The sequence below is a fragment of the Ahaetulla prasina genome, chromosome 1 (genome assembly GCF_028640845.1).
Source record: "Ahaetulla prasina isolate Xishuangbanna chromosome 1, ASM2864084v1, whole genome shotgun sequence".
NCBI classification, from domain to species: Eukaryota; Metazoa; Chordata; class Lepidosauria; order Squamata; family Colubridae; genus Ahaetulla; species Ahaetulla prasina.
The window spans coordinates 4,463,591-4,487,786 of NC_080539.1; the positions used below are offsets into that span (position 1 = coordinate 4,463,591).

A 24,196-nucleotide genomic window follows, 5' to 3' on the forward strand; every position below is an offset into this window, starting at 1 on the left:
ACCATGTAGAGGAAGTCCTCGACTTAGGACCACGACGCAGCTCAAAATTTCCATTGCTAAGCGGAATGGCTGTTAAGTGAGTTTTACTTATCTGTTTTGCGACCTTTCTTGCCCCCGTTGTTAAGGGAATCCCTGCAGTTGTTAAGTTAGTCAGATGGCCGTTAAGTGAATCCGGCTTCCCCATGGACTTCGCTTTGCGTCAGAAGGTCGCAAAAGGCGATCACGTGACCCCCCCCATCACTGCGACCGTCATAAATGTGAGTCAGTTGCCAAGCATTTGAATTTTTGATCACGTGACTCGGAGATGCTACAATGGTGGTACGTGTGGAAAATGGTCATAAATTGTTTTTTTCAGGGCCGTTGTAAGTTTGAATGGTCACTAAATGAACTATTGTAAATAGTTTACAATAAATGGAGGACCACCGGTAATTCACATAATAACTGCCGTGATTCGCTTAGCAACCATGGCAAAAAAGGTCATAAAATTGACTGTGACTCACTTAATGATGGCCTTCCTTAGCAATAGAAATTCTGGTCCCAACTTTGGTCGTAAGTCGAGGACAACCGGTACTTTTCTCTGGCAATATTGGTTCTTTTGAGAGCTGCAGAGAGGATTAGGGTTAGGGTAGTCCTCAACTTACAACAGCTCATTTAGTGACCGTTCAAAGTTACAAGGCCACTGAAAAAAAGTGACTTACGACCATTTTTCACACTTACGACCATTGGAGCATCGTGTGATCAAAATACAGACGGTTGGCAACTGGCTCATACTTATGACGGTTGCAGCGTCCCAGGGTCACATGATCCCCTTTGAGGACCTTCTGACAAGCGAAGCCGAGGAGAAAGCCGGATTCACTTAACAACCGTGGCAAGAAAGGTCGTGAAACGGGGCAAAACGCACCCAGCAAATGTCTCACACTTAGCAACCTAAATTTTGGGCTCAATTATGGTCGTAAGTCGAGGACTACCTGCATTTGAAAATAACAACCATCATAATTCATCAGAGCTTATTTCCAGTTAAACAAGTTCTGTGATCAGAATAGAAGGAATGAGCTGGAAGGGACCTTGGGGGTCTTCTAGTCCAGCCCCCTGCTCAAGCAGGAGACCCGATTCCATTTCAGATAAGTGACTTTCTAAGTCTCTTCTTAAAAACCTCCAGTGATGAAGCACCTACAACTTCTGGTGGCAGGCTGTTCCACTGGTTAATTGTCCTCACTGTCAGGAAATTCCTCCTTAGTTCTAGGTTGCTTCTCTCCTTGATTAGTTTCTATCCATTGCTTCTTGTCCTGCCTTCAGGTGCTTTGGAGAATAGTTTGACTCCCTCTTCTTTGTGGCAACCCCTCAATATTGGAATATTTCTATTATGTCACCCTTAGTCCTTCTTTTCTTTAGGCTAGCCAGACCCAAATCCTGCAACCGTTCTTTATATGTTTTAGTCTCCCAGCTTTTGATCATCTTAGTTGCTCTTTTCTGAATTTTTTTTCTTTTGTTTTCTATATATATTTGTATCAATGCACGAGTGTGAAGCTTGGGTATCATACATTCTAATAAAAATAAAACTAGCAGAATTAACCATAGTTATTCCATTCAACTAACTTATATATTTCTAATAATAATACACATTTATATTGAGTTATAGTCTGTCATTATTCAATTATTCCATATGTTCTCTTGTTATCTAGAAAGAGTGCAGAGAAGAGCAGCAAAGATGATTAGGGGACTGGAGGCTAAAACATATGAAGAACGGTTGCAGGAACTGGGTATGTCTAGTTTAATGCAAAGAAGGACCAGGGGAGACATGATAGCAGTCTTCCAATATCTCAGGGGTTGCCCCAAAGAAGAGGGAGTCAAGCTATTCTCCAAAGCACCTGAGGGTAGAACAAGAAGCAATGGGTGGAAACTAATCAAGGAGAGAAGCAACTTAGAACTAAGGAGAAATTTCCTAACAGTTAGAACAATTAATCAGTGGAACAACTTGCCTGCGGAAGTTGTGAATCCTCCAACACTGGAAATTTTTAAGAAAATGATGGATAACCATTTGTCTGAAATGGTGTAGGGTTTCCTGCCTGGGCAGGGGGTTGGACTAGAAGACCTCCAAGGTCCCTTCCAACTCTTTGTTGTTGTTGTTGTTGTTATTGTTATTATTACTATTATTGCTTTTATTTTATTATGTAAAAGTGTATGCACTAATACTCCCCCTTTCTCTCATTTTTCTTATTCTAACTTTGAATCATGTCACCCTTTTATTGAAAAAAACGCTTTCTTTCTATCCTACCTAACTTCTAATCATGTCACCTACCTTAAAAAAAATCAATAGAAAGAGAGAAAAAGAAAAGCAAATCAGAACAACAATTAAAAAGGAGAAGTCATCTAGCCATCATCTCTTGCCCGCTTCAATATTTTAATTGCTGTGCTTTTTTTGACTTGCCTCCCCTATTCCTCTCTTGGATCTTTATCTCTATCTACTTCTTGGCTGTTCAATCTAGATGTTCCATCTACCCTCTTCCACTGCCTAGTTGCCAAAGGGGCCTCTGGTGGCGCAACAGGCTAATGCAGCCTATTATTAACAGCAACGGCTTGCAATATTGCAGGTTCAAGTCCCACCAGGCCCAAGGTTGACTCAGCCTTCCATCCTTTATAAGGTAGATAAAATGAGGACCCAGATTGTTGGGGGCAATAAGTTGACTTTGTATATAATATACAAATGGATGAAGACTATTGCTTAACACTGTGTAAGCCGCCCTGAGTCTTCGGAGAAGGGCGGGATATAAATGCAAAAAGAATAGAATAGAATAGAATAGAATAGAATAGAATAGAATAGAATGTAGAATAGTATAATATAGAATAGAAGAATATAGTATAGTATAGTATAGAATAGAATAGAATAGAATAGAATAGGAATAGAATAGTGCCTCTGGTGGCTCACCAGGGCCACAGGGCCTGTGGTGGCTCAGCAGACTAAGTCTGTCTGTCTGTTATTAACACAGCTGCTTGCAATTACTGCAAGTTCAAGCCCCACTAGGCCCAAGGTTGACTCAGCCTTCCATCCTTTATAAGGTAGGTAAAATGAGGACCCAGATTGTTGGGGGCAATAAAAGTTGACTTTGTATATAATATACAAATGGATGAAGACTATTGCTTGACACAGTGTAAGCCGCCCTGAGTCTTCGGAGAAGGGCGGGATATAAATGCAAATTAAAAAAAAAATTTATCTGAACTTTTTCCGAAGTCTCAACATCTTTCTTGTAGTATGGTGACCAATTCCAGAGACCATTTAAGGAGACACTTCCTGCAGTATTCCAGGTCTGGTCCTACTAGGGTTTTATAAAGCGGCAGTAAAGTTCACATGATCTTGATTATATGACTCTGTTTAGACCTCTGGTTTAGACAACCCAGGATCGTGATTTGCTTTTTTGGCTGCTGCCGCAGACGGCTGGCTCGTGTTTAATGGATCATCCGCTAGGACTCGAAGGTCCATCTCGCAGGGGCTGTTTTTTTGCGCCAGGTCTCGCTTAACCTGTACTCAGGTATTTCCTTGCGGTGGTCCTCATGGGCCTGAATTTTATTTATTTATTTATTTATTTATTTCGATTTTTATACCGCCCTTCTCCCGAAGGACTCAGGGCGGTGTACAGCCAAGTAAAAATACGCTATATACAGATTAAAAGAAATTAAAAGGAAACATATTAGAAAACATGTGGCCGAAAATTTAAAACAATTTAAAATCTTAAAATATAAATAACCCCAATAAAATTTTAATCCAGTCCCGCTTGAATAAATAGGTGCGTTTTCAGCTCATGGCGAAAAGTCCGAAGATCAGGCACTTGACGTAAACCAAGGGGAAGTTCATTCCAAAGCATAGGAGCTCCAACAGAGAAGGCCCTTCCCCTGGGGGCCGACATTGTCTGGCGGACGGCACCCTGAGAAGACCCTCTCTGTATGAGCGTACGGGTCGGTGGGAGGCTACAGGTAACAGCAGGCGGTCCCGTAAGTAGCCGGGTTCTAAGCCATGGAGCGCTTTAAAGGTGGTAACCAAAATCTTAAAGCGCACCTGAAAGACCACAGGAAGCCAGTGCAAACTGCGCAGGATCGGTGTTACATGGGAGCAACGAGTTGCTCCCACTATTACCCGCGCAGCTGCATTCTGGACTAGCTGCAGCCTCCGGGTGCACTTCAAGGGGAGCCCCATGTAGAGAGCATTGCAATAGTCCAAGCGGGAAGTGACCAAAGCATGAGTGACCGTGCATAAGGCATCCCGGTCAAGGAAGGGGCTTTTCACGCTGCATCTCTGCTTGCTGTCCGTTCACAGCCTCCGTTTACCTTTCACCACTCAAGTGGGGAATACTTCCGGGTCACTGGAGAAATCCTGAGCATCTTGGGAGCCGCCTATTTCTTCTTCCGAGGGGTAAGAGTTTGGACCAGCCCCCTCCCCTCCCCCCCCCGGAGACCCCTTCCCCCCCCCGTCCACTCCAAAATATAGGAGCAAAAAGAGAGAAAGCGGAGTTTGAATTACTGGGCATCGTCTGTTCATGCCGATGGGATCCAAAGCTTGCAAATATACGTAGTCCTCGACTTACGACCACAACTGAGCGCAAGGTATCCGCCGCTAAGCTGTGAAGTGAGTTTGGCCCCGTTTGGCAGCTTGTCCTGCCACCGTTGTTAAGTGAATCACTGCAGTTCAGTAGAACGGTGGTTAAGTGAATCTGATTTGACTTGGCTTATCAGAAGGTCTCAAAAAAAAGGACGGCCGCAAATATACGTGGTCCTCGACTTAACGACCACCGTTGAGCCCAACATTTCCGTTGCTAAGCGAGACAGTTGCGAAGGGAGTTTGGCCGCCGTTTATACGACCCCCTCCTGCCACCGTTGTTAAGGGAGACGCTGCAGCTCTGAAGTTAGTCACACGGTTGTTAAATGAATCTGGCTCCCCCATGGTCGCAGAAGGGGATCACTTGACCCCGGGACACGGCGACCGTCATAAGTATGAGCCGTGAGGATGCTGCAATGGCCGTGTGCAAAACGCTCACCTGTTTCAGTGCTGTGGCAACTTTGGCCGGTCACTAAACGAATGGTTATAAATCGAGGACTACCTATACATATTCCCGCCAGGATCCAGGGGTGCTAAGGGAGAAAGAAGTGACTGTTCTGTCTCCTTCCCCACTTCGGACCCCCGAGCTGGCCTTCAGCCAGTGGATTCACGGCTCTTATCAGTCCTGGCAGAGAAATCGCAGCTGCCTGCCAAAGTTCAAACAAATGACTCGCGTAGCAAGACTTTCAGCTCTTTTTGAAACGGTTCAGCTAAACTTTGGCTTCCCGTGGAGTGAGAGCAGTCCCAAAGCTCCTTATATATCCTGTGGGGTGGGGCTCCTGCCCCACCCTTCCTTTTGATGATGCCGCCTCTCTAATCTTCTGAAGCGCGGGTCAATCCAAGCTTGATTATTATTATCAGCTGGGTCTGAAGGCGTAGTCTGGGGAAGGGAGGAATCAGGGGATGACGTCCTCATTACATCCTCCGACTGGCCTGGTTCTGGCTCCTGGAGCCGAGCCAAAGGAATCGGTGCTCCTGAGGTAAGCCTTACCGGCCCTTCCCCCTCACTCTCGGAGTCACTTTCGGGCATGGGGCCAGGTTCGGGGGCTGGAGTCACAACAGTGACGGAGGTCCAGATGTTAACCGCAGCAGCCACCCATCCTTCTCTGATTGCATCCTTAAAACGATCATGGGGGTCTTAGAACCAAGCATGCTCCCCCCCTCCCCAATCTAGCAAGGGAGACCCCCCTCGCACACACAACTTCGGAAAAGTTTCTCATCCCATTTTTCTTCCTTCCCCCCACCTCTCTCTCCCCCCCCCCTTGCAGATCAAGTATTTCCAGCAAAGGCGCCCGTCTCTGAAAGCCATATTTACCGAATGCTACAGCGAGTTGCTTTTGTATGTAATTCAGAGACGTGCTTTGCTTTTGGGGCGGGGGTGGGGTGGGTGGGGGTGGAAGTGGTAATGGGGGGGACGACTCTTAATTTAGCTAGCTTTTTTCTTTGGGTTCTGGGGAGTCCTTGGTGCTCTCTGAATTTGATTTTTTTTCTTGCATGACCCAACTTGGTAGCATCATCAGTGCTGGAAGGGAGTGAGGTTTTGGAGGAGGAGGAGGAGGAGGAGAACGGCTGTGGGGTCCTTGGTGCTCTCTGAGCTTGATTGTTTTCTTGCCAACGTTTCATTACCCAACTAGGCAACATGATCAGTGCCAGAAACGAGGGGTGGGAGGAGGAGGAGGAGAAGGAAGGCAATGAAGGAGTCTTTGGTTGTCTCTGAGCTTGGTTGTTTTCTTGCAAACGTTTCATTACCTAACTAGGTAACATGATCGGTGCCAGAAACAAGGGGGGAGGAGGAGGAGGAGGAGGAGGAAGAGGAGGAGGAGGAAGAGGAGGAGGAGAACTGTGAGGTGTTTGGTCCTCTCCGAGCTGAGTTGAGTTCTCGCAGACATTTCATAACCCAACTAGATAACACCATCAGTGCTAGAAGGAGTTTGTAGCACTGTTTGTAAAGAAGGAGAAGAAGAGGAGGAGGAGAACCGTGAGGTCTTTGGTACTCTCTGAGCTTGATTGTTTCCTTGCCAACGTTTCATTACCCAACTAGGTAATGTCATCAGCGCTAGAAGGGAGAGGGGTTTGAGAGGAGGAGGAGGAGGAAGAAGAAGAAGAGGAGGAGGAGGAGGAGGAGGAGGGCGGCAGCTCTGGGGTTCTTGGTGCCCTCTGAACTTACTTTTTATTTGCAAATGTTTCATGACCCAACGAAGCGATATCATCAGGGCTAGAAGGGAGGGGGGTTGTGGAGGAGGAGAAGAAGGAGGAGGAGGAGGAGAAGGAAGGCAATGAAGGAGTCTTTGGTTGTCTCTGATCTTGATTGTTTTCTTGCAAGCGTTTCATTACCCAACTAGGTAACATGATCAGTGCCAGAAACAAGGGGGGGGGAGGAAGAGGAGGAGGAAGAGGACAAGGAGGAGGAGGAGGAAGAGGATGAGGAAGAGGAAGAGGAAGAGGAGGAGGAGAACTGTGAGATGTTTGGTGCTCTCCGAGTTGAGTTGAGTTCTTGCAGACATTTCATAACCCAACTAGATAACATCATCAGTGGTAGGAGTTTGTAGCACTGTTTGTAAAGAAGGAGGAGGAGAGGAGGAGGAGGAGGAGGAGGAGGAGGAGGAGGAGGAGGAGGAGGAGGAGGAGGAGGAGGAGGAGGAGGAGGAGGAGGAGGAGAACTGTGAAGTCATTGGTATTTTCTGAGATTGGTTGTTTTCTTGCAAACGTTTCATTACCCAACTAGATAACATCATCAGTGGTAGGAGTTTGTAGCACTGTTTGTAAAGAAGGAGAAGGAGAGGAGGAGGAGGAGGAGGAGGAGGAGGAGGAGGAGGAGGAGGAGGAGGAAGAGGAGGAGGAAGAGGAGGAGGAGAACTGTGAAGTCATTGGTGTTTTCTGAGCTTGGTTGTTTTCTTGCAAACGTTTTGTTACCCAACTAGGTAATTTCATCAGTGCTAGAAGGGAGAGAGGTTTTCAAAGAAGAGGAGGAGGAGGAGGATTACTGTGGGGTCCTTGGTGCTCTCTGAGCTTGGTTGTTTCCTTGCAAACGTTTCATTACCCAACTAGGGAACATCATCAGTGTTAGAAGGCAGTGGTATGTTGTATAAGGAAGCAGAAAGGGAGAAGGGGGGAAGAAGAGAAAGATGAAGAAGAGAAAGAAGAGGAGGAGGTGGGAAAAGGAGGACTGAGGGGTCCTTGTTGGCCTCTGAGCTTGATGGTTTTCATGCAGACGTTTCATGACCCAACTAGGTAACATCATCAAGTCTAATGAATATGGGAATTACAATCAACAATCATGAGGTCCCAAACTCCGATTGAGTGAGACGGGAGCAGAATTTCCCCTGTTGCCCCCTTGCCCCGTCCTCCCCCAACTAGCCTGAAGCTGAGGCTGATGCCCACCTGTCCCTCCCCTTCTCCCTCCCTCCCTCCCTCCCTCCCTCCCTATTTATTTATTTATTTATTTTTATTTATTTTATTTTGTCATAACAATATATGTAGGTATCATACAAAGAGATTATATAGTATATAAACACATATATGAGTAAATATTAAGAGGTATAAGCATATATATATATATATTTGTATATAGTATACAAATGGATGAAGACTATTGCTTAACACAATGTAAGCCGCCCTGAGTCTTCGGAGAAGGGTGGGATATAAATGCAAAAAAAATAAAAAATAAAAAATATATATATATATATTTGTTTTCTGAGGTTTTCACGGGTGTTTGTATGTAGGTCTTTGGTTGTTCGGGTTTTCTCCCGTGTAAAATTGGAAATGTTTTGGCAACGTTTCGACGAAGTCTCCTTCGTCATCTTCAGGCTTCAGCTTCGTGCTTCTGGGAGCAATGTGTGATCGCAGCTGTTTCTTCCTTTTAACTGCTAGTGGGGGTTTGAACTGATTGGGTGGGAGCTTGGCCGTGCTCTGATTGGATGGAGGTTTTTTTGTGCTCTGATTGGCTGGGGGTGTGTCCTGTTTGGGTGGGGGCTTGGTTGTGCTCAATTTAGTCTGTGTTGCAGGGGGATTTGAGCTGGTGAGCTGCATAGCTGTTGTTTGGCTTTGTGGTGGTGCTACATCTTCATAGTGGGTGTCTGTCTGCTGCATATATGGATTGGAGGGGTTTGAAATGGCTAATGTTGCAGCTGTGGTCTGGCTTCTGGTCCTTGGTCGTGCTTCATGATCAGTGTGGGTTTGGGTCTGCTTTCTGGGTGGATGTGCGGTGGTGACATCCTGTGTGGACCTTGTGAGTGTGGGTCTGGTGTCATTACTCGTCTTAGGGACTCGTTTGTCAATAAGGGCGGGTTTCCAATTGGCTGGTAGGCGGGAGGTATCATCTCGTTTGCTCATGCTGTGTGGGCGTTTTTCTATCTCAATGGCTTCTCTGATTATTCTGTTGTTAAAGTGTTCAGTTTTGGCGATAGTTCTGGTCTATCTAAAGCACCACAGACAGAATCAGCAAGATCCTCCACAAACACAACATCAAGACAGCATTCTGCACAAACCGAAAAATATCCACCATCCTAAGAAACCCCAAAGACAAAATTGAGTTAGAAAATCAAGGAGTATATGAAATCCCATGCACCGCCTGCCCCACCACATACACTGGACAAACCAACAGAAGAATAAGTGCACGCATTGAAGAACACAAGAACTCAGTCAAAAAAGAGGAACCAACTTCTTCCCTGGTCCAACACTTTAAAGTCACAGGACATGATATTGATTTTAAAAAGACCAGAACTATCGCCAAAACTGAACACTTTAACAACAGAATAATCAGAGAAGCCATTGAGATAGAAAAATGCCCACACAGCATGAACAAACGAGATGATACCTCCCGCCTACCAGCCATTTGGAAACCCGCCCTTATTGACAAACGAGTCCCTAACACGAGGAATGACACCAGACCCACACTCACGAGGTCCACACAGGATGTCACCACCGCACATCCACCCAGAAAGCAGACCCAAACCCACACTGATCATGAAGCACGACCAAGGACCAGAAGCCAGACCGCAGCTGCAACATTAGCCATTTCAAACCCCTCCAATCCATACATGCAGCAGACTGACACCCACTATGAAGATGTAGCACCACCACAAAGCCAAACAACAGCTATGCAGCTCACCAGCTCAAATCCCCCTGCAACACAGACTAAATTGAGCACAACCAAGCCCCCACCCAAACAGGACACACCCCCAGCCAATCAGAGCACAAAAAAAAACCTCCATCCAATCAGAGCACGGCCAAGCTCCCACCCAATCAGTTCAAACCCCCACTAGCAGTTAAAAGGAAGAAACAGCTGCGATCACACATTGCTCCCAGAAGCACGAAGCTGAAGCCTGAAGATGATGAATGAGACTTCGTCGAAACGTTGCCAAGACATTTCCAATTTTACACGGGAGAAAACCCGAACAACCAAAGACCTACATATATATATATATATATATATAGGAAGAAGAAAAGAAAAACAATAGGACAGGAGCGGTAGGCACGTTTGTGCGCTTATGCACGCCCCTTATGGTCCTCTTAGGAATGGGGTGAGGTCAATAGTAGAAAGTTTTTGGTTAAAGCTTTTGGGATTATGGGAAGAGACCACAGAGTCAGGTAAAGTGTTCCAAGCACTGATGATTCTGTTACAGAAGTCATATTTTCTGCAATCTAGATTAAAGCGGTTGACATTAAGTTTAAATCTATTAGTTGCTCTAGTATTATTGCAATTAAAGCTGAAGTATTCTTTAACAGGAAGGACATTACAATAGATGATTCTGTGAGTTAAACTTAGGTCTTGTCGAAGGCGACGGAGTTCCAAGTTTTCTAAGCCTAGGATTGCAAGTCTGGTGGGATAGGGTATTTTATTGTTTTCAGAGGAATGGAGAACTCTTCTTGTAAAATATTTCTGGACACGTTCAGCTGTATTGATGTCAGAGATATGGTGAGGGTTCCAGACAGGCGAGCTGTATTCTAGAATTGGTCTAGCAAATGTTTTACATTTACAGCTTCGTCCACTCGGTCCTCCTGCTGGGCTCGGCCATCCTCTACTTCAGCAAGCAGGAAGTCTACGTGGTTCTGATGGTTTTTGCACTGGCCCTGGGCTGGTCCAACCTCATCTATTACACTCGGGGCTTTCAGCAAATGGGCATCTATTCCGTTATGCTGGAGAAGGTTGGTCCGGAGCGGAGGAGGGGGCTGGGCATGGGGGGGCTGCTTCAGATTAGGAGGGCAGAAAAGGGCCACGGGGTTAGGAGAGCTTCAGATTAGGAAGGAGAAAGGGCCATGGGATTAGGAGGGCTGCAGATTAGGAAGCAGAAAGGGCCACGGGATTAGGAGGGCTGCAGATTAGGAAGGAGAAAGGGCCACGGGATTAGGAGGGCTGCAGATTAGGAGGGTAGAAAGGGCCACGGGATTAGGAGGGTTTCAGATTAGGGGGGCAAGAAAGGGCCACGGGATTAGGAGGGTTTCAGATTAGGAGGGCAAGAAAGGGCCACGGGATTAGGAGGGCTTCAGATTAGGAAGCAGAAAGGGCTATGGGATTAGGAGGGCAGAAAAGGGCCACAGGTTTAGGAGGGCTTCAGATTAGGAGGGCAAGAAAGGGCCACGGGATTAGGAGGGCTTCAGATTAGGAAGCAGAAAGGGCTATGGGATTAGGAGGGCAGAAAAGGGCCACGGGATTAGGAGGGCTTCAGATTAGGAGGGTAGAAAGGGGGCCACAGGATTAGGAGGGCTTCAGATTAGGAGGGCATTTTCAGATTAACGGCAGAAAAGGGACATGGTGCTTCAGATTAAGTGGGCATCTTCAGATAAAGGGCAGGAGATGGGGTGCTTCAGATTAAGAGGGCTTCAGATTAGGAGCCCTTCGGATTAGGGCATCTTCAGATTAGCTTCCGATTATGAGGTCAAAAAGAGGCACGGGATTAAGTGCTTCAGTTTAAGAGGTTTTCGGATTAGGATCTCTTTAGATTGAGATACCTTCAGATTATATTCTGATTATGAGGTCAGAGAGGGGCACGGGATTAGGGGATTCAGATTAAGAGGTTTTCGGATTAGGAGCTCTTTAGATTAGAGATACCGCCGATTTGGAAGGGGCCCACCTCCATTTTCTCCTCCCCTTGCAGATGATGCTACGAGATCTGGGCCGCTTTATCATGGTTTACCTGCTCTTCCACCTGGGATTTTCGACAGGTGAGGTGTGTGGGGGGGGGGTGTCATCCTGAAATTGGGAGGGGGCGGGAAGCAGAGTGCAAGAGGCGAGAGCCACAGTCCGCGCAGTGTATTGGTTACGGCAGTGTTTCTCACCCTTGGCAATTCGTATACTGCACGAATCAAGAAGAGGGCCGTGAAAATATTTGCAGATCCCTCGCATCCTGGACATAAACTGTTTCAACTTCTACCCTCAAAACGACGCTATAGAGCCCTGCACACCAGAACAACTAGACACAAGAACAGTTTTTTCCCAAAGGCCATCACTCTGCTAAACAAATAATTCCCTCAACACTGTCAGACTATTCACTAAATCTGCACTACTATTAATCTTCTCATCGTTCCCATCACCAATCTCTTTCCACTTATGACTGTATGACTATAACTTGTTGCTGGCAATCCTTATGATTTATATTGATATATTGACCATCAATTGTGTTGTAAATGTTGCGCCTTGATAGAATAGAATAGAATTTTTATTGGCCAAGTGTGATTGGACACACAAGGAATTTGTCTTGGTGCATCTGCTCTCAGTGTACATAAAAGAAAAGATACATTCAGAATAGAATAGAATAGAATAGAATAGAATAGAATAGAATAGAATAGAATAGAATAGAATAGAATAGAATAGAATAGAATAGAATAGAATAGAATATAGGAATGGAATGGAATAGAATAGAATAGAATAGAATAGAATTTTTATTGGCCAAGTGTGATTGGACACACAAGGAATTTGTCTTGGTGCATATGCTCTCAGTGTACATAAAAGAAAAGATACGTTCATCAAGGTACAACATTTCATCAAGGTACAACATTGATGAAGGTATCTTTTCTTTTATGTACACTGAGAGCAGATGCACCAAGACAAATTCCTTGTGTGTCCAATCACACTTGGCCAATAAAAAAATTCTATTCTATTTCAATAAAAAAAATTCTATTCTAAAGAATTCCCAGAATTCTATGCTGGCTGGGGAATTCTGGGAGTTGGAGTCCGCCCATCTTCCAAGTTGCTAAGATTGAGAAACAGAAGTAGCCCCCGATTTACAACCACAACTGAGCCCATCGTTTTATGTTGCTAAGTGAGGAACTTGCTACCTGGGGTTTGCCCCATTTTGCGACCTTTCTTGCCACAGTGGTTAAGTGAATCACAGCAGCTGTTGAGTTACTAACGCGGCTGTTAAGTGAATCTGGATTTGCTTGTCAGAAGGCCCAAAATTTATGTTGGCTAAGCGAGACAGTTGTTAAATGGGTTTGGCCTAGTTTTACAAAGCTTTCTATCCACTGTTGTTAAGTGAACCACTGTATGTTGTAAAGTGAGCAACACGGTTGTTGAGTGAATCTGGCTTGCCCATTGACTTGGCTTGTCAGAAGGTCACAAAAGTGGATCACATGACCCCAGGACACTGCCACCGTCATAAATATGAGTCGGCCAAGCGTCCGAATTTTGATCAGCGTCATAAGTGAGAAAAATGGTCATAAATCTCTTTTTTCAGCGCCGTTGTAACTTTGAACGGTCACTAAATGAACTGCTGTAAACCGAGGACTACCTACCTGTACTGGGTTATGGCATCAGTTTGTTCCTCCAGTTCGGGGAGAAGTCTACCTACGATTTTCCCAGGGAAGAACTGATGGAAGAAGGATACAATGGAGTGGGTTGTAATTTCATTTATTAAATTTATTCCTGCCCCTTTTTGCTGCCACACACGACTGAAGGACTTCAAGGAAGCTTAAATATAGGTAGTTCTCGACTTACAACCATTCGTTTAGTGGCTGTTCGAAGTTAGAACGGCACTGAAAAAGGGGCTTATGACCGTTTTTCACAGTTACGGCCTTTGCAACACCCCTATGGTCACGTGATCAAATTTCAGCCGCTTGGCGTCTAGAGTTGTGTTTGCAAAAAATTGGAATAATGAGAAAATACCAATGCAAGACGAAATTATCAAGAAAATAATGGAATGTGCAGAAATGAGTAAACTGACATTTGAAATCAAGAGAGCAGGAAGATGAACAATATTGTAAGATATGGGATTTGTTTTATCAACGGCTAGATAAAAAAATATGTTAATGGTTTGATAGAGACACTTGTAAGAATTGTTGAAATATACAAAATATAATGTAATATTATTGGTTTGAATTAAGATTAAGAATTGCTTGACACAGTGTAAGCCGCCCTGAGTCTTCGGAGAAGGGCAGGATATAAATGCAAAAAAAAAAAAAAAAGAGGAAATGAATGATATAAATATAATTAAGGTAAAATCTAGAACATTTTATATGAAGTTAGGGAAGAAATATTTATAGTTAAACAAAAGATTAATTGATTAAAATATTTGGATATATATTAGATTGGTAAAATGCAAAATAAAATAAATTACATATTATGAAGATGGTGAAATTGCACAAAAGTTTTATAATCAACCAACCGACACGCTATTTAGAATAGAATAGAATAGAATAGAATTTTATTGGCCAAGTGTGATTGGACACACAAGGAATTTGTCTTGGTGCATATGCTCTCAGTGTACATAAAAGAAAAGATACCTTCATCAAGGTACAACATTTACAACACAATTGATGGTCAATATATCAATATAAATCATAAGGATTGCCAGCAACAAGTTATAGTTATACAGTCATAAGTGGAAAGAGATTGGTGATGGGAACAATGAGAAGATTAATAGTAGTGCAGATTCAGTACATAGTTTGACAGTGTTGAGGGAAATATTTGTTTAGCAGAGTGATGGCCTTCGGGAAAAAACTGTTCTTTTATTTTTTATTTTTTATTTTTTACATTTATACCCCGCCCTTCTCCGAAGACTCAGGGCGGCTTACAGTGTATAAGGCAATAGTCTCATTCTATTTGTATATTTTTACAAAGTCAACTTATTGCCCCCCCAACAATCTGGGTCCTCATTTTACCTACCTTATAAAGGATGGAAGGCTGAGTCAACCTTGGGCCGGCTCGAACCTGCAGTAATTGCAGGCTACTGTGTTCTTAATAACAGGCTTTACCAGCGTGAGCTAAACCGGCCCTCTTGTGTCTAGTTGTTCTGGTGTGCAGTGCTCTATAGCGTCGTTTTGAGGGTAGGAGTTGAAACAGTTTATATCCAGGATGTGAGGGGTCTGTAAATATTTTCACGGCCCTCTTCTTGATTCGTGCAGTATACAGGTCCTCAATGGAAGGCAGGTTTGTATTTGTGCTGAAGATGCTTTTATGTATGATTGTCTAGAAAAATAAAAACTTTTTCAAAAAAAATAATTAAAATTCACCCGCTTGGCAACTGACTCGTACTTAACGACCGTTGCTGGGTCCCTGAGTCATTTGATCCCCTTTCATGACCTTCTGACACAAAACGGAGTTGGTTTTGTGTCAACGGGGAAGCGAGATTCACGTCACGACCACATTACTAACTTTTGCCTTCTTTTCCGCCATCCGTCCGTGATACGTTCTCCCTTTGTGATAGCGGTGGTGACCCTTATCGAGGAAGACAACGAGGGGCGTCCGGAGATCCCTCAGCCAACGGAGGCCTGCCCATGTCCCTTGAAGGCCCGTCCCTCCTACAACAACCTCTACACCACCTGCCTGGAACTGTTCAAATTTACCATCGGGATGGGCGACCTGGAGTTCACCGAGAACTACCGCTTCAAGTCCATCTTCATCATCCTCTTGCTCATTTACGTGGTCCTTACCTACATCCTGCTCCTGAACATGCTCATCGCCCTCATGGGCGAAACCGTCAACAAGATCGCGCAGGAGAGCAAAAGTATCTGGAAGCTGCAGGTGGGTTGTTCCCCCAGGTCAACTCGTAAAGTATTCCCGGTCTGCTCTCGAGTTGCCATGGCCAGGAAAGGGGGGGGGGAGTGACGGAGCAGTTCAACAGCCACGTTCAAAAGGACATTCCACGCATATCTTCTTCAGGGTTGGATCTCAGATTACCAGAGCCAGCGTGGTTTCTACAGAGCGCGAAAGTGCCTCGTTGGAGAATGTGATTTATGACACAGCCTGAGAGGAGGGGGGAAACAGGAAAGTGCCTCATTGGAGAATGTGATTTATGACACAGCCTGAGAGGAGGGGAGAAACAGGGTCAGAGTTGAGCCGTAAATTACATGCGGCAGAGTTGACTTCACTCCGGTAGTTGCTGACATGTTGCTCCTAATAAATAACTGGATTTTTTTTGAAACTTGGCTCGAGGCTCATGAGTTAATTAGGGCATCTGTCGGAACTCTCACCCCCTCTCCCAAATTTTGATTCTGTGACTGTGAGGATGGTGCAACGGTCATAAGTGGAAGGATCGGTCGTCGTAAGTCAATTTTTCCGTATTGTTGTAGCTTCGAACACTCGCTAAATGAATGCTTATAAGTCGAGGGCTACCTGCATAATTTTATAATTATAACAGTAAAGCTGCATGAGTTTGGTTTACAAATTGGGTCTACCTCGCAGGGCTGATTTTTCTGTCTCTCGTTTTTGCATGCAGCGAACCATCACCATTTTAAACATCGAGAACAGCTACTGGAATTGCATCATTAACTCTTTCCGATCCGGGAAACGAGTTTTGGTGGGGACCACTCCAGATGGCAAGGAGGATTATCGCTGGTGCTTTCGGTAATTGCAGTTCTAATTTTGGGGGGGTGGGCATCCTTCGAACTGGTGCCACGACTGCACCATCAAAACCCGGCACAGTCTTCCATGCCTGTTGAAGATTGTCAGCCTTACGTGGTAGAACAGACTGGAAACATGACTGATAAGCTAATTCAGGGGTATCAAACTCAAGGCCCGTGGGTCTGGCCCGTGGGTCTGGTCTGGAAATATCAAAGGACCATCTTGTGGTGCGTCTGCCGGCCAAAATGTTTTCGGCCTCCAGCAACACCCTGCCAGCCAAAAATGGGCCTCGCGGAGGCCTCACGGAAGCCTCGCGGAGGCCTCGTGGAAGCCTCATGGAGGCCCCGCGGGACTTGAGTTTGACATCTTGCGGGGCCTCCGTGCGGCCCGTTTTTGGCCGGGAGAGTGCTGCAGGAGGTCATGGAGGCCGAAAATGAGGTGCAGGGGGCCCATGTGTGGCCACCCCTGTGCTCCGTTTTGGCCGGCAAAGTGCTGCAAGGAGGCTCTCCAGGCCGAAAACTTAGCCCGCTTAGGAGAACTACAATGCTGATCTGGCCCTCGAAGAAATCCAGTTTGATACCCCTGAGCTAATTTTAAAGTAAAAGGTAAAGATTTCCCTTCCAGTCGTGTCTAACTCAGGGGTGAAATCCAGCAGGTTCTGACAGGTTCGGAAGAACCGGTTGCGGAAATTTTGAGCAGTTCGGAGAACCGGCAAATACCACCTCTGGTTGACCCCAGAAGTGGGGTGGCAATGGGGATTTTGCAATATCCTTCCCCCTGGAGTGGGGACGGAATGAGGATTTTGCAGTATCCTTCCCTTGCCACGCCCACCACACGCCCACCAAGCCACGCCCACAGAACCGTTAGTAAAAAAAAAATGGATTTCACCACTGGTCTCACTCTAGGAGATGATACTCATCTCCATTTCTTGCCCAAAGGAGCCACCGTTGTCCAAAGACAATTTCCGTGGTCATGTGGCCAGGACGGCTATACGCCAAAGACGCACGGAACGCTGTTACCTTACAGAGGCTGACTTTGTAAACCGCTTAGAGAGGGCTGTAAATGCACTGTGAAGCGGTTTATAAGTCTAAGCGCTATTGCTATTGCTTTCTCAGGCTATAAAAGAGACAGCGGCTGTTTCGGTGGTGAAATCCAAATTTTTTTTTTACTACCGGTTCTGTGGCCGTGGCTTGGTGGGCCGTGGCAGGGGAAGGATACTGCAAAATCTCCATTCCCACCCCACTCCTGGGGGAAGGATATTGCAAAATCTCCATTCCCACCCCACTCTTGGGGGGAAGGATATTCCAAAATCCCCATTCCCACCCCACTCTTGGGGGAAGGATACTGCAAAATCCCCATTCCCTCCCAACTCCTGGGGGAAGGATATTGCAAAATCTCCATTCCCACTCCTGGGACCAGCCAGAGGTGGTTATTTGCCGGTTCTCCGAACTGCTCAAAATTTCCGCAGCCGGTTCGCCAGAACCTTTCGGAACCTGCTGGATTTCAACCCCCTGGGCTGTTCCATACTTTCGCACTTGCAAGATTCTATTCACGCAGCCTTGGAATAAAATGAAATTATCTCACCTGGTCTCTCTTCCCCTACCTGGCAAGGCTGAGCTACCATTAAAAGAGGCACATTTGTAAAAAGAGAGAGAGAGACGGAAAGAAAGAGAGAGAGAGAGGAGGGGAAGGGGTGCAATTACATGACAGCTGCCATCTTGACTTGCTCTTTCTGTGGGCCTTTTGAGAAGCGAGAATCAGACCCACCAACCCCCTCAAATTCGGAGATCCCGCCTATACGTCGTAAAATTTTGGGGGAATTCTCATAAATTCTGGAAGTAGCGTTTGAGAGATACGATATTTGCCGGCCGGTGAAATTAAATAATTTAAAATTGTAACATTTCCCTTGCTGCTTCGGATACGCTTGAGCAGCGTGGACGAGGTGAATTGGTCCACGTGGAACACCAACCTCAGCATCATCAACGAAGACCCCGGAGGACACGCGGAAGAGCTGAAACGCAACCTCAGTTTTTCTTTCAAATCCGGCCGAGGTGAGGAGGCTGTTAAAGGGACTAGTCCTCATTGTTATTCTGTCAGCCAACAGGGAGGATTGCAGTGTGAGGGGGGCTGAAGCAGTGGTGGGTTTCAAAAATTTTTTATTACTGGTTCTGTGGGTGTGGCTTGGTGGGCGTGGCATGGCTTGGTGGGCGTGGCAGGGGAAGGTTACTGCAAAATCCCCATTCCGTCCCATCTATGTACACCTAAAACAAATTCCTTGTGTGTTCCAATCACACTTGGCCAATAAAGAATTCTGTTCTATTCTATTATATTCTATTCTGATTTCTTATTCTGTTCTATTTATTCCATTCCATTCTCCATTCTCCATTCTCCATTCTCCATTCTCTTCCCTTCCCTTCCCTTCACTTCTGTTTTATTCTATTCTATTCTATTCTATTCTACTCTACTCTACTCTACTCTACTCTACTCTACTCTACTCTACTCTACTCTACTCCATCCCATCCCATCCCATCCCATTCCATTCCATTCCATATTTTCTATTCTATTCTATTCTATTCTATTCTATTCTATTCTATTCTATTCTATTCTATTCTATTCTACTCTACTCTACTCTACTCTACTCTACTCTACTCTACTCTACTCTACTCCACTCCACTCCACTCCACTCCACTCCACTCCACTCCACTCTACTCCATTCCATTCCATTCCATCCCACCCCACCCCGTCCCGTCCCATCCCATCCCATCCCATCCCATCCCATATTTTCTATTCTATTCTATTCTGTTCTGGAGATCAACCCTGTAAGGCAAAATCCCAATTTTTGCTGAGCAATTTCTGCAAAAAATCGGGGTCTCTCCTTAGGGTTGATTTCCTGGAGAACCCCAACGAAAAAATAATGGCTGATGAATCTTTTTTTTTTTATTTTGTCACAACATTATATACAGGAACATATATTGAACGGAAACAATAGGACAGGAACTGTAGGCACTTTTGTGCACTTATGCACGCCCCTTATAGTCCTCTTAGGAATGGGGTCAGGTCAATGGTAGACAGTTTTGGTTAAAGCTTTTAGGAGTTGGAGAGGAGACCACAGAGTCAGGTAGTGTATTCCAAGCATTAACAACTCTGTTACTGAAGTCATATTTTCTGCAATCAAGATTGGAGCGGTTGACATTAAGTTTGAATCTATTGTTTGCTCTTGTATTATTGCGATTGAAGCTGAAGTAGTCTTTAACAGGAAGGACATTGCAATAGATGATTCTGTGTGTTAAACACAGGTCTTGTCGGAGTCTTGCTGGCTCTCGCTAAAGAAACAGACTTGGAGGTCAAAAGATCAAGCAAGCGACCTAACATTAAATCTTAATTATTGTGTCAGTTTCGGGGAAAAACTGGAAGACCTTGGTGCCGATTCTAAGAGACGGGAAACGAGAAGGATCCCTCAAACCGATTTCCGAGGATTATGCTGAATCCGACGAGCAAGACATCCGGAAGAAGTCCCTGCCCAAGTTGGTCTAATTTTTATATTTTGTTCCCACCCGGTCTTTCTTTTGTGCTCCTGATTGCGTTATTAAAGGCAGTCCTCGACGTACGACCACAACGGAGCCCAAGATTTCTGTTGCTAAGTGAGGCAATGGTTATCTGAGTCTTGCCCTGTTTAACGACCTTTCTTGCTGCAGTTGTTAAGTGAGTCACTGCAGTTGTTAGTCACACGGTCGTTAAGTGAATCTGGCTTTTCTGTTGACTTTGCTTGGCAGAGGTCGCAAAAGGGAATCACGTGACCCCGGGACACTTGGCAACCGTCATAAATATGAGTCGGTGGCCAAGTGTCCGTATTTTGATCACATGACCAGGGGGATCCATAATTCAGAGCCAGTTGCCAAGATCCCAAATGGCGATCATGTGATCGCGGCGGTGGCGTGACGGTCATAACTCTGAGGATGGGCCATAAGTCAGTTTTCTTGAGGCTGTCGGAACTTTGAACTGTCTTGAAGTGACGTATGGGTTTGTTTTCTCCTTGTTTACTTGCAGTCCTGTCTTGTAATCGTTCGGATGGAAGATGCGCATTCGTGGCGCAATGCTTGCACATTGGAGGTCATTCTCTTCTTCCGGGAGCATCATATCATCAGATCTCATCCATATCGAATGTCTCGATTATTTATCTCCAGCCGTCTTAGCTTCGTCGCACCCGTCTGTTTGTGTCATTCGTTTCAGTATTTTTCAAAGTCACCGAAGGAAATTTGCAAGTTGCATTAAGTTCGCAACCTGAGCAACTTTTAAGATGTGCGAACTTCGACTCCCAGAATTCCCCAGCCAGCATGAGGAACTGAAGCTGGGAATTCTGGGAATTGAAGCCCACACACATTGCCAAGGTTGGAAAACCTCTGCATGAATCCATCAACAAACACCCTGAAAAACATCATTTCAATGTGACTCATTGTAAGTTCAATGTAATAATGATTCAAAAGCTTACTAAAAAATATCATCTTATTGCTTGCATTATAGTCCTCAGCCCCTTTGTCCTGAATGGACTTTACTCAGTGGTGGGTTTCAAATTTTTCTACTACCAGTTCTGTGGGCATGGCTTGGTGGCCATGTTTTGGTGGGCGTGGCTTGGTGGGCCTGGCTTGGTAGGCGTGGCAGGATACTGTAAAATCTCCATTCCCTCCCCAATCCAGGGGAAGGATACTGCAAAATCCCCATTTCCTCCCAATCAGCTGGGACTTGGGAGGCAGAGAATAGATGGGGGCGGGGCCAATCAGAATTTTTACTACCGGTTCTCCAAACTACTCAAAATTTTCACTACCGATTCTCCAGAACTGGTCAGAACCTGCTGAAACCCACCTCTGGCTTCAGGCAGTTCGCACCTATTCGGGAGAACCGGTTGTTAACTTTCTAAGCAGTTCGGAGAACCGGTTATCGGAAGAAATCTCATTTTGTTTTTTTCCCACTTTACAGGGCTAATCCTGTAAGGAAGGCAGGAAGGAAACATTCTGGTGGTATTCCTAGCCTTATCTTTATTGCCCTGCTTACAGAAACTGCCTCTCGGCTTAACCCGTATTACATTGTAACAGCTAAGCCGAAGCGCCCATCGAAGTGAGTGATGTTGAGTTGGCCACACCCACATGGTCACATGACCACTGAGCCACGCCTATCCAGCTGGTCATTAGGGCAGAGAACCGGTTGTTAAATTATTTGAATCTCACCATTGGCTTTACTCAGTGATAAATCGTACAGTGTAAGAAAGGGAAAAGAGACAATGTCTTCACTATAGCAATTGCGAGATGGGTCTAGGTGTCTTGATAGATTACCACTTAAATATGAGCAAGTTGTGTGCTGCAGCAGCTGAAAAAGCCAACACAGTTCTGGGCTGCATAAACAGAGGGATAGAATCAAGATCACGTGAAGGGTTAATACCACTTTATAAGGCCTTGGTAAGGCCACCCTTGGAATATTGCATTCAGTTTTGGTCACCACGACGTAAAAAAGATGTTGAGACTCTAGAAAGAGTGCAGAGAAGAGCAACCAAGAGGTTTGGGGGGGCTGGAGGTTAAAACTTATAAAGAACGGTTGCAAGAATTGGGCATGGCTAGTATTTGAGGGGCTGCTGCAGAGAGGAAGGGGGTCAAGCTATTTTCCAAGGCACCCGAAGGCCAGACAAGGAATAATGGATGGAAACTGAACAAGAAGAGATTCAACCTGGAAATAAGGAGACATTTTCTGACAGTGAGAACAATCAACCGATGGAATAGAAGTTACCTTCAGAAGTTGTGGGAGCTTCATCACTGGAAGCTTTCAAGAAGAGACTCGACTGCCTTCTGTCAAAAATGGTGTAGGGTCTCCTGCTTGGGCGGGGGATTGGACTAGATAACCTCCAAGGTCCCTTCCAACCCTAGGCTTCTACGTTCTATGGAAATTCAGAGATAATTCAAGATCTAAAATGGACAGCTAACATCAAAAACATCATCAAAAAAGGACAACAGAGAATGTTCTTTCTGCGCCAACTCAGAAAGCTCAAACTGCCCAAGGAGCTGCTGATTCAGTTCTACAGAGGAATTATTGAGTCTGCCATTTGCATCTCTATAACTGTCTGGTTCGGTTCTGCAACCCAACAAGAAAGACACAGACTTCAGAGGATCATTAGAACTGCAGAAAAAATAATGGCTACCAACCTGCCTTCCATTGAGGACCTGTATACTGCACGAATCAAGAAGAGGGCCGTGAAAATATTTACAGACCCCTCACATCCAGGACATAAACTGTTTCAACTCCTACCCTCAAAACGAAGCTATAGAGCACTGCACACCAGAACAACTAGACACAAGAACAGTTTTTTCCCGAAGGCCATCACTCTGCTAAACAAATAATTCCCTCAACACTGTCAAACTATTTACTAAATCTGCGCTACTATTAATCTTCTAATCGTTCCCATCACCCATCTCCTTCCACTTATGACTGTATGACTGTAACTTTGTTGCTGGCAATCCTTATGATTTATATTGATATTGATTGTTCCTGATTGCTTATTTGTACCCTATGATATTCATTAAGTGTTGCATCATTAAATATTAAATTGTACCCTATGACCATCGTTTGTGTTGTAAATGTTGTATCTTGATGAAGGTATCTTTTCTTTTATGTACACTGAGAGCATATGCACCAAGACAAATTCCTTGTGTGTCCAATCACACTTGGCCAATAAAGAATTCTATTCTATTCTATTCTATTCTATTCTATTCTATTCTATTCTATTCTATTCTATTCTATTCTATTCTATTCTATTCTATTCTATAAATTAATTTGGTCGATATCTCAGCTGCTTTCAGCAAAATCTTCACCGCCACTAGATGGGTGCAAAAGCTTAAGTTTTATCTTGACTGACCGCAAGTGAAATGGAGATATTTTCTAAGACAGATTTAATTGGTCTTTTCCTCCTGCACGATGCGTCTTCTGCTCTAGTTACACCGTGCAAAAGGAAGCATGCGCGCTAACCACATCTGGCTTAATATTAGTAGTAAAGGGCAGGTTGGTGTGTGCCTGCACACGGGTGAAAGCACCCAAAGATACAGAAGGATCTTGACAGACTTGAACATTCTAACAACATTTTGTCTATCTAACAAAATGAAATTCAGTGGTGACAAAAGGGAGGTTCTACGTTTAGGCAAGAAAAACAAAAACACCCAGGTACAGTATAGGTCAGTGATGGCTAACTGTTCTGTCTCCTTCCCCACTTCGGAGCAACGAGCTGGCCTTCAGCCAGTGGATTCACGGCTCTTATCAGTCCTGGCAGAGAAATCGCAGCTGCCTGCCAAAGTTCAAACAAATGATTCACAGAGTAAGACTTTCAGCTCTCTTTGAAATGGTTCAGCTAATTTTTGCTTCCCGTGGAATGAGAGCAGTCCCAAAGCTCCTTATATATCCTGTGGGGTGGGGCTCCTGCCCCACTCTTCCCTCTGATGCCGCCGCCTCTCTAATCTTCTGAAGCGCGGGTCAATCCAAGCTTGATTATTATTATCAGCTGGGTCTGAAGGCGTAGCCTGGGGAAGGGAGGAATCCGGGGGTGGCGGCCTCATTACGTCCTCTGACTGGTCTGGTTCTGGCTCCGGGAGCCGGGCCAAAGAAATCGGTGCTCCCGAGGTAAGCCTTACCGGCCCTTCCCCCTCACTTTCGGAGTCACTTTCGGGCATGGGGCCAGGTTCGGGGGCTGGAGTCACAACACTAACCTTTTTTGCCATCGTGTGCCAAAAGTGGGGGGAGCGCGGGGGGGTTTTGCGTGTGCACGCACCCCACACACGACCCGCCCCATACTCCCT

General features: G+C 45.2%; 1 protein-coding gene across 1 annotated transcript in view; it reads left to right on the forward strand.

The window, feature by feature from the left end:
• The window catches only part of LOC131188628 (transient receptor potential cation channel subfamily V member 1-like), a 45,929-nt gene extending 22,959 nt beyond the window's left edge, over positions 1-22,970 (forward strand). Inside the window, exons 9-17 of the mRNA XM_058164007.1 lie at positions 4,310-4,405; positions 5,857-5,927; positions 10,570-10,735; positions 11,686-11,752; positions 15,232-15,548; positions 16,243-16,370; positions 18,300-18,418; positions 19,762-19,891; positions 20,415-22,970. Of these exons, the coding sequence (XP_058019990.1) occupies positions 4,310-4,405; positions 5,857-5,927; positions 10,570-10,735; positions 11,686-11,752; positions 15,232-15,548; positions 16,243-16,370; positions 18,300-18,418; positions 19,762-19,891; positions 20,415-20,427 (1,107 nt within the window). The 3' untranslated portion in view covers positions 20,428-22,970. The remainder of the gene's footprint in view (positions 1-4,309; positions 4,406-5,856; positions 5,928-10,569; positions 10,736-11,685; positions 11,753-15,231; positions 15,549-16,242; positions 16,371-18,299; positions 18,419-19,761; positions 19,892-20,414) is intronic.
• Positions 22,971-24,196: the final 1,226 nt, after the last annotated feature.